This window comes from Pleurodeles waltl, chromosome 5, assembly GCF_031143425.1.
Source record: "Pleurodeles waltl isolate 20211129_DDA chromosome 5, aPleWal1.hap1.20221129, whole genome shotgun sequence".
NCBI classification, from domain to species: Eukaryota; Metazoa; Chordata; class Amphibia; order Caudata; family Salamandridae; genus Pleurodeles; species Pleurodeles waltl.
Genome location: NC_090444.1, coordinates 867,348,202 through 867,359,310, shown reverse-complemented (window position 1 = coordinate 867,359,310; position 11,109 = coordinate 867,348,202). Strand labels below are relative to the sequence as shown.

The 11,109-nt window shown below is 47.7% G+C and overlaps 1 protein-coding gene across 1 annotated transcript in view; it reads left to right on the top strand.

Moving 5' to 3' along the window:
* The first annotated feature begins 983 nt into the window (after window positions 1–983).
* Window positions 984–11,109, top strand: part of DACT2 (dishevelled binding antagonist of beta catenin 2) — a 76,730-nt gene continuing 66,604 nt past the window's right edge. Inside the window, exon 1 of the mRNA XM_069234966.1 lies at window positions 984–1,645. Coding sequence (XP_069091067.1) covers window positions 1,412–1,645 — 234 coding nt within the window. The 5' untranslated portion in view covers window positions 984–1,411. The remainder of the gene's footprint in view (window positions 1,646–11,109) is intronic.

The following is an 11,109-nucleotide window of genomic DNA, read 5'->3' as shown; positions in this document are numbered from 1 at the left end:
CTACTCGTGACTGGCCCGGGATTCATGAGTGTAGAGCACAAAATCGATTACGACATGGATGCAGAGAGATGTTTGAAGATTGAATAGGTGGATTATAAAACCGAGGGTACTAATCCACAAAATGTTTTTCCTGACCTGAGATGTCATATACAGTCTGAGAAAGTTTGATTTACTATTTCAGTTGAGTGAAGCAAGATGGGCAGAATATTCGAATGACAAATCCTGCTTAGACACATGAAAATACACCACGTCTGTAGCCTCTACTCTTGAACAATTTTGAGGTGGTAGGGAAATCTGTGTAAATCAGAGGCGCAACTCTACGACGCGTGGGATTTTCCTCTATCTGTCCCACGCACAGGATTACGAACCATGAGGCAGAGAAACAGAATGAAGGACAGCGAAACAGACAGCAAGAACTTAAATGGATGACTTTTGTTGAAGAGTTACAAAATGGGCGCAAAGCTCTTACTTGTAGACAGGTAGTGTAGTGCAAAACATCTGCAGATTTCGTACCGACATCTAAAGCGACTGACCGACTGTTATAAGGTGAAGGGCTCTGGCGCTCTTTTGGGCCTAGTTCTCTCTCAAATAAAACTTACAGAAATAAACTAACACTAACAAATGTGCATTTTTATGTACTCATTTCACATCTGAATGAAGAGTTCCGGTAGCTAAAGGTCATCTGGAATTGTTTGCCTCCCTCCCCCCTCAAAAAAAAGGAGTTAGAGTGATTGTCTCCCAAACCCCTACTGCGTCTGGCCCCACAGGCTACAGACACCAAACACATCAAGACGAGACATGCTGAGCCTCCCTCCTCTCTTCACCTCCCTGGGTGAATGGATAGGCCCACAACTCATTCCCGGAGGGGGCGTTAATGTCCTACTCTAGGTGTGGATTAGGTTTGCAGGGTGACAGAGGGTGGGAGGAGAGGGCAGGCCCTGCGTGAACCTAGATATGGCTGGCCCGCGATTAACTGGGGCGAGTCCCACTGCAGGGGCGGGGCCTACACAAAACACGCCTGCTCCCCCGTGGTAGACAGAGTGGACCTGCTGCGGGTCTCAGAACAGATTCTTGTCGAGCCCCGAGAAGTATAACTTTCTGTCCTGGAAGTTTTCCCCGAGCCGTTGTCCATGGCCTACAGAGACTGATTCTTAAACCAAGGCCTTTACTGCCCTTTCCTGAGCACTGGTGCCCTCCCCCACACTCACTTTCTTTCACTTGTCTACTCTCCTTGTGCTCTCGTTTCCAGTGCCATTCAGTGCCCCCTGTCTTTTTAATTACGCTTTGTTCACCCTTCCCGTGGCCTTGCCCTTTGTCTTTTGTCATTTCTCCTCTCGTCTGTGCCGTCTTTCCCCAGCCGACCCCCGCTGGAGTATCCTGCAATGCTCTGGGGCCGCGGATAGAGGCGGACATGCAACCAGGGTGCGTTGCAGATCGGGGAGGCTTGGACCGGCAGCGCGTAGGGGAGCGACTGCAGGCCACCCTGGCCGGGCTGCGGGAGTTACACCTGCTTCGGAGCCGGCAACAGGAGCTGGTGGTCCGGGCACTGGCAATGAACCCTGCCGCTGGATCCCCAGCCCAACCGGGAGGCAGCAGCAAGGAACTGCGCTTGGAGAACAGTCTAAGCGCCCTCAGGGAGCAGCTGGTGAGTACCATGGAGCGGGCAAGTGGGGGCAGGATACACTGATACACTGATCGATGCGTCAGTAGATACTATAATAACGAACGCCTGTCACTGAGAATGGGCGAGGCAGGGCAAATAGAGCAGGGGTAGGGTGACAGGCCCCATCAGCCAGACCCACACATATCATATTTTCTACCTGGCACTTCTCAGTGTTCTGGAGGGCGTTTTTGGGACAGGGGCAACTGCTGACGCCTATATCGCCTTTTCTAGCTTCTCCAGGCAATTTAGAGCAGGCAAACAGGATTCAACAGGTCAGGAGAGAAACGCAAAATGGAGAGTAAAGGGACAGAAGTGTATAAGCATCGTATGGGGGATGCTCACTTATGTCAGTCCCTCGCTTCGACCGATGATATGCAACAACTTGGGCACTGCTTTAAGCAGCAAATGTTAGGTGCTGAGTGTTTAGTGCCCGTAAAAGGAGGCTTTGCCCATGAACTAGTCACACGCTCTGTATGTATCAAGAAGTGAAGCGTTGCTGCTCCGATGTTATGGAAGTACGAAAAGGTATTCAGGGTATATCGTATAGCTTGCCAAAATAGCAGCAAAATGTGTGGACAGGGATGTGAACCTTTTTAACACGTAGGAATATGATGCTCTGCGGCAGTATGTATAGGCACAGACACCAGTAACGACGAGACTGTCACTAGAGCAGCAGGTACAGTGACACCAGGGTCTAGGAACGTCAGATGCCATATGCACACCAGTTCCAGATGTCTTTTGATTTCCTAAAGGGGGATAGTCTGGCCCCTTTTCTTTGGTTCCATTACGGGCCCTTAGCAAACATGCTACACTAAAAATAACGATCCACAGGCACCTATACACATATCAAACTGACTTTAACACACACTAACACAATGGTATTTCCCTCTGTGGTGTTTTCTTCACACGAGCTACAAAGTTCAGGGGTGGAAACAGGGGCCTAACTATCAATGGTGTAGCAGGTGGCACCAGGAGCCAGCGATGTGAAGGGCCCATTGCTCCCAAATTGTGGTTGTATTCTACTGGCTTACCCGCAGGAACCGATTGGGCTATTTATGTTGCTTTTACTGGGCCAGTGGCATCTTTGCTGCGTCACTGTATACATCATGGCCAATACATTTGTGCCCGGCGCTGCTTGTATGAAATTATTGGGGTTAATGGGGGCATTGACTCACTTATAATCACAATGACATAACCTTTCGCTCAAGTATAATCAGCGCACAGTCGTATAACCGACTCTCCCCTTTTTTCTGAAAATAAACGCGGGGGTTTTTTATTACTAGCACTGAAAAAGCACTCCATCGAGATGGCAACTCGATTTCCACTACAGAGGGGGCAAGACTCACAGGTGATGATTATGCTGCATGTGAGGGGTGGCGGTTTTTAATTTAGAAACAGGGTTTGTGGAATAGAAGGGGCACAACGCATCGCCTCCACAATCCCCTGGAGGATTATCAGATGTACGGCATCGTAACTTTGAAAGTACGCCACACCAAAGCAGAGTGAAAGTTACACTATTTTCAATTTAAATGACGATTGATAAGGGCTGCGTTCCAGCACAAATGCAGGGCACCAGGGATTAAACTCCTCTGTACTGGTAATTACACGCTCCAGTGACTTCTAGTTAATCCTTGACCCCCTCCCGATGAGGGTGTTAGACAGGGCCCCAGCTACCAATCAGGTCAGGTGTGAAAACACAGAGGATGTGAGTTCACCGGGAGAAGCTTCTTCCTGCGCTCAGTTGGTGGGACCATCCAGAGACTAATCAAGGTCATACTCCATTGATAGTCGTCCATCTTGTTAATGTAAACTATGCGCTCTCGTTAACATAGAAGGAAGACGGTTACGATACGCCTGAGACACTAGTAATTTTGCTTGCATAGGCCGCCGAACTGAAATGTGACACGCAGTAATGAGACTTTCTGAACCACGTCTTTCTGTTTCTCTTTTGTATTTTTGCACGGGTCTATTTAAAGAACTTAAGGGTGCATGGTGTGTTACTTCACGGTGACCTTGATGTGTCAGCGAAAAAGGCGATAACAGTATCCATGAAAAGGATATTTAACACCCCCCTCGTGTCAGAATGGGTATTTAAATACAGAACCGGCTGTACAAGTAATAGCTACCACTTGATATTGAAGTTTGTTATTCAGATACTTGTGGTGAAGTAACCCCGTCATTGTAGGAAAGTACCATCTTGCCTGGCATGTTACCCCCATATTTCACTGTATATATGTTGTTTTAGTCTATGTGTCACTGGGACCCTGCCAGGCAGGGCCCCCGTCCTCATAAGTATGTGCCCTGTATGTGTTCCCTGTGTGATGCCTAACTGTCTCACTGAGGCTCTGCTAACCAGAACCTCAGTGGTTATGCTCTCTCTGCTTTCCAAATTATGTCACTAACAGGCTAGTGACTAAATTTACCAATTCACATTGGCATACTGGTACACCCATATAATTCCCTAGTATATGGTACTGAGGTATTGGGGTTCCAGGAGATCCCTATGGGCTGCAGCATTTCTTTTGCCACCCATAGGGAGCTCTGACAATTCTTACACAGGCCTGCCAGTGCAGCTTGAGTGAAATAACGTCCACGTTATTTCACAGCCATTTACCACTGCACTTAAGTAACTTATAAGTCACCTATATGTCTAACCTTCACCTAGTGAAGGTTGGGTGCAAAGTTACTTAGTGTGTGGGCACCCTGGCACTAGCCAAGGTGCCCCCATATAATTCAGGGCAAATTCCCCAGACTTTGTGAGTGTGGGGACACCATTACACACGTGAACTGTACATAGGTCACTACCTATGTATAGCGTCACAATGGTAACTCCGAGCATGGCCATGTAACATGTCTAAGATCATGGAATTGTCACCCCAATGCCATTCTGGCATTGCGGGGACAATTCCATGATCCCCCGGGATTCTAGCACAGAACCCGGGTAATGCCAAACTGCCTTTCCGGGGTCTCCACTGCAGCTGCTGCTGCTGCCAACCCCTCAGACAGGTTTCTGCCCTCCTGGGGTCCAGGCAGCCCTGGCCCAGGAAGGCAGAACAAAGGACTTCCTCTGAGAGAGGTTGTAACACCCTCTCCCTTTGGAAATAGGTGTGAAGGCTGGGGAGGAGTAGCCTCCCCCAGCCTCTGGAAATGCTTTGATGGGCACAGATGGTGCCCATCTCTGCATAAGCCAGTCTACACCGGTTCAGGGATCCCCCAGCCCTACTTTGGCACGAAACTGGAGAAAGGAAAGGGGAGTGACCACTCCCCTGACCTGCACCTCCCAGGGGAGGTGCCCAGAGCTCCTCCAGTGTGTCCCAGACCTCTGCCATCTTGGAAACAGAGGTGTTTGTGGCACACTGGACTGCTCTGAGTGGCCAGTGCCAGCAGGTGACTTCAGAGGCTCCGTCTGATAGGCTCTTACCTTTCTTGGTAGCCAATCCTCCTTCCTAGGTAGCCAAACCTCCCTTTCTAGCTATTTAGGGTCTCTGCTTTGGGGATCTCACCAGATAACAAATTCAAGAGCTCACCAGAGTTCCTCGGCATCTCCCTCTTCACCTTCTGCCAAAGGATCGACCGCTGACTGCTCACGACACCTGCAAAACCGCAACAAAGTAGCAAGACGACTACTAGCAACCTTGTATCGCTTCATCCTGCCGGCTTTCTCGACTGTTTCCAGGTGGTGCATGCTCTGGGGGTAGCCTGCCTCCTCTCTTCACCAGGAGCTCTGAAGAAATCTCCTGTGGGTCGACGGAATCTTCCCCCTGCAACCGCAAGCAACAAAAGACTGCATCACTGGTCCTCTGGGTCCCCTCTCAGCATGACGAGCGTGGTCCCTGGAACCCAGCAACTCTGTCCAAGTGACTCCCACAGTCCAGTGACTCTTCAGTCCAAGTTTGGTGGAGGTAAGTCCTTGCTTCCCCACGCTAGACTGCATTGCTGGGTACCGCATGATTTGCAACTGCTCCGGCTCCTGTGCACTCTTCCAGGATTTCCTTTGTGCGCAACCAAGCCTGGGTCCCTAACACTCTAACCTGCAGTGCACAACCTTCTGAGTTGTCCTCCGGTGTCGTGGGACTCCCTTTTGTGACTTCGGGTGGACTCTAGTTCACTTTTCTTCTATTTGCCTGTTCAGGTACTTCGGCGGGTGCTGCCTGCTTCTGTGAGGACTCCCTATGTTGCTGGGTGCCCCCTCTGTCTCCTCATCCAAGTGGCGACATCCTGGTCCCTTTTGGGCCACAGCAGCACACAAAAACCTCTACCCTGACCCTTGCAGCTAGCAAGGCTTGTTTGCAGTGTTTCTGCGTGGGAACCCCTCTGCAAGCTTTATCACCACGTGGGACATCCATCCTCCAAAGGAGAAGTTCCTAGTCCTCTTCTTTCTTGCAGAACTCCAAGCTTCTTCCATCCGGTGGCAGTTTCCTTGCACCCTCAGCTGGCATTTCCTGGGCTCCTGTCCACTCTTGACACTGTCGCGACTATTGGACTTGGTCCCCTTGTCTTACAGGTACTCAGGTCCGGAAATCCACTGTTGTTGCATTGCTGGTGTTTGTTCTTCCTGCAGAATCCCCCTATCACGACTTCTGTGCTCTCTGGGGGTAGTAGGTGCACTTAACACCTACCTTTCAGGGTCTTGGGGGGGGCTATTTTTCTAACCCTCACTGTTTTCTTACAGTCCCAGCGACCCTCTACAAGCTCACCTAGGTTTGGGGTCCATTCGTGGTTCGCATTCCACTTTTGGAGTATATGGTTTGTGTTGCCCCTAGACCTATGTGCTCCTATTGCAATCTATTGTAACTTTACACTGCTTGCATTACATTTCTTGCTATTACCTGCATAATTTTGGTTTGTGTACATATATCTTGTCCTCATACTGAGGGTACTCACTGAGATACTTTTGGCATATTGTCATAAAAATAAAGTACCTTTATTTTTAGTACTTCTGTGTATTGTGTTTTCTTATGATATTGTGCATATGACACCAGTGGTATAGTAGGAGCTTTACATGTCTCCTAGTTCAGCCTAAGCTGCTTTGCCGTAGCTACCTTCTATCAGCCTAAGCTGCTAGAAACACCTCTTCTACACTAATAAGGGATAACTGGACCTGGCACAAGGTGTAAGTACCTCTGGTACCCACTACAAGCCAGGCCAGCCTCCTACAGTCATCTAAAGGAAGAGCCGTTAGCTTGCACCAAGCTGTCCCGAAGCTAACTATTTTTCCTGACATTGAGCGTAGAATTCTGCAGCAGAGAGTATCTTTGGGTCAGGACATTTATTCTGTGATATTTTGTTTCATACTCTCACATTACCAGCAGATGTCGGTCTACCCCAAATACTCATAACACCTGTTGATTAATATTCTTTTTATCTTCAAGCTGCAGAAACTTGGAGAATAACATGCAGGCACTAGTGGGCCCGAAGAGGATATACAGTAGGAAGATAATAGACATTGATTCACCGAAAGGCCACGGGTAGCGGAACTAATATCCCACACTCTTCTTTTAACCATCGATAACGTCATGGGATTGATCCTTTGTACTTAAACCCGTCCTTCGCTACTGAAGAGCTCAGTGTGCAAAGTCTGCACATTACGGCAGAACCTTGTTTACCCTTGTGCCGGTGCTGTCTTCATAACCCATAAGTCCAGGGATGCAAAAGAGAAAATCAAGGGTAGTGACTGCAGCCCCTGACTACCCTTGACTGACGTCCATTAGGAAGAATCGTTGGAGTCCAGAAGGCTCAGGTCAAGCAGAGATGCAGTTAGTGGGTGTGGTTACATTAAAACACGTGGCTTAAGTTTCAAACTCAAAACAATGTATCTCATTTGAAATATTGTAATATTCTGCATTAAACCACAACAGTTGTGTCTTGCATGAGCAACTCCACCCAACCATCACAGACTACCTCTGAGTTATAGTATCCTGCACCGAGATTTCACTACTGCTTATTAGGCCTGAGACCCACAAGAGGAACAGTGCAAGTACTTAAGCGCATCAGCAAGGATCGTCTCATATTCATGAGTGAAAACACCCTGCAGGACTGCTAAACATAGACCCTGACAATAAAGGGCCAGCAAAAGTGTGCTGTTTATATCTTAGCCTAAAAATTAGCATTAACATGCAAAATCGGTAGTCGCTGCTCCAAATTTAAGAAAAGTTTCTTCAAGTTTGACCTGCCAAAATTTGTCAGGTCAGCCCAGCTGCGCACACATAACCTCAATAGAAAAAAGGACAGATAGCAATGAGCACGAAAAATATGACTTGATTGGGTTCAAAGAAAAAAACATGAAAAAGCAAACGTGTTGGGTTCAAAGAAAAAACATGAAAAAGCAAACGTATATGCAGTCTGCCAAGAGTGCTTAGGTATAAATTCAATGTCAAACACACCACGCAAAAGCATATTTAAGAGAGTGCCTATGCATCTGCAGAATCTGGCTTCGCATAAAGGTAAATCTGAAAACATCCAATTGGCTTAGTCCCTCAAAGTGCAAAAGCGAGATTAAACCATAAAAATTCATCACTATTTATAAATCACTGATACTTAATAATCCATTACATATACAGCTACGTAAATGTGTGTGTAGTCGTGATATAGTGCATTTAAGCTGCCGTATGGCAACGTGTGTGAATTCTCATAAAACATCTGGATAAGTAAAACCACAGCCACGATCCTGTCCCGGAGATCTCCCTCACCCTTTCAATCCACCCTGAATCTTTATGGGAGAGTAAAAATGCAAGTTACTTCTAATGCCACCCGACTGTTACGGACTCTCTTCCATGGACGTCAGTTAGAGGTACCCATTGGTGGCAGTTGGCAACCCTGGCTTGACACATGATAGCCCTGGCACTGCCCTTACCGCCCCCCCCCCCCCCCCCCATCCTCAGGAGTATTACTTGAAAGAAGCAGCAGCAACAACAAAAGTAAATGGCCCTCAGAGCCCTGTTTACTTTTTGCATTGTCCAACACCTACCAGCAAAGAGGAGGCTGAGTGACCTTAGGGTTGCTAGAGGGCAACCATGTTTGGTGTCATGTCACTTCTACCATTGCAGGCATTTGAAAAAATATATATTCTCGCGTACTTCTCCAGATACACTTTTACAGTCGCCAGAGTTTTCCTCTGCTTTTATAGGCTGCCGCCCCTTCCATGTGTTGTATTGTTTCTGCATCGTCTTCTCGGCGTTTAAGGGGATAGCCGAGGGCGCATTTTGGAAACCGATTAACGTTTCCCTTTCGATGTTTGTTGAGCCCTTTGAAGCAAAATACGCAAACAGGCGCGCTATAGACAGCGGGTGCAAAAGTAGCAGTCTCTTACCATTTTACTGAAAACATCAGACGCACTTAACAAGTTCGATTTCGAGTGCAGTTCAAAATGACATTTTTCATGTGTTCTTGGAATGTTAAATACTTCTCAGATAACAGGCCCCTGGAAATAAAAAGATAAGCACTTTTTCAATAGCTTCTTTAATACAACTTGACCAGTCATAAACCATTGTATTTCAGAGGAAGTGCTGTCGCCGCTCATTTGGAATGCGGTGCTGTTGAGTAGGACTTAACAAGGGTTGTTCCTTTTCTTAGTTAACAAAAGTCTTAGACAAGAACTTTTTATGGCACCCCCCAGCGACTGAGGTAGCACCAAATAAACACAATGGGGGCTGGGCTGTCCTAACCAAGGCTGCCGCAGTGCTCAGAGTGTCCCCGAGAGCTGCTGGGAGAAAAGAGGGCCGCCTGGGACCTAATGAATAATCCGCGCGTTTAGCTCCAACATTTGTGACCTTTCTAGCATTAAACAGAAACCAGATTCCTTGGGGGCAGATCAAAGAAACGACATTAATCATTAAACAATTTTTTTTAACTGCACAGCCTGATTTCCTGGCTTGGTGAGTCTGACAGGTAGCAGGAGGGCAAGGGTATGTGCGCCCCCACCCACGCCACTCTGTCTGCCCTTCTTCCTCATTCCCCAGGAAAATGACACGCTGTTAGGGGGTGCGGGAACCTCGTTAAACCGAAAAACAAAACGAGTGTGTATTTGGAATGTGCCACCAGATTTGTTTGATCGTTTTGAAGGTGTTTATGTCTAACGGGGCTTAACACCCTCCCGACTTGTGCCACTAAAGGGCGCCGTGTCTGCTGGTTGCCCAAGCCATCGGCTTTGCACACACCGCCGTGTGTGTGTTCATGCTTGTGATGCCTGCTTTCGGCGTTCAGCCTGTAAATGTAGACCAAACAGGTCTTCCGTAGGCGTCACATTCTAGCCATTTACTTTAAGCATGCATTTAAAGTTCCTTATGTCGTTACCTTAAATATTGTAACAGTATTTTTGCAAATATGATATGTAATATCTCTGTGGCAAAAAGCAAAATCCCATGCACGTTTATTCTTTGAATATGTATTAAAATATTATGCTCAGGGGAACAATTTCCTAGCTCAACGTATGTACAGAAAATGTGTGAGTGTTTGTGTGTATAAATTCAAATTACTTTATTTGGCACAAAGGCCATAAAAGATCCACAGGTAAAAACATCTCAAATATATTCAGAATATCACAGTCAACTTAAAAACAACAATAAGACTAAACAGATTTCTTCTTCAACCCTCCCTCCCCCCTCCCAATGAGCATAACCATCCTATTGCACTTAGCCCTCTATTTACTTTCTGATCTGAACATCGAGTGTCCCAATTTTATCCTGTGGGAAAGAAACAGATGCAGCATTCAGGCACTCAGCAACAACTTACAGTACTGTTCTTCTGGATTTGAGGTGAGCATGGGGCAAGGTCCAAGGCCACACCAGCAGTTCACCTTGGGGGGGTTCTCTATGGCATCCTGGTGCACTGGTGTCTTACAGCGTTGGGTGTCCCATTCACTTCATGAAGATCGGTCCAGTCAGAAAGGGGCTGCAAGTAGGGATGGGGTGGCTAGTCTGGGGGAACCAACAGTGTGGCTCAACCCTTGAGATTATCAAGCACATAGAGCTGCCCTAGGTCCACTTCTCCTCAAGCTGTGGGGCTCAAGTGCAGTGGTGTCTTTTGGCATCAGGTTCCGGTGCAGGGTATACTCCCGGTTGGAGGGGGCCTGCAGAAAGAGACTGCAGGCAGTATTGGGAAGTCCACTGTTGGCAAAGTCAAGGTGGGCTTTGGCACTGGAGGACCTGGGGGCCACGCTGACAGTGTTGGCCCACTTCAATTCAGGCTAGGGGGCTCAGGTGCAGTGGTGCTGTCTGGTGTTGTGCTGTGGCAGTCCTCATGAGTCTTTCTTCTTTGGTGCCTGTAGGGTGCTGGGAATCAGCTCTGCTACTCCATGGGAGATCCTGGTTACTTCTTGAAGTGCTGGAAGTCCTTCCAGGCTTTTGGAGCCAGAACAGCTACAGGGCAAGTCATCTTTGGCACAGTTGTTGAAGACAGCAAGCAGGGTTGGAGCTACTCCTCAGTTCTTGTTTTTTGCGTCTCTTCAG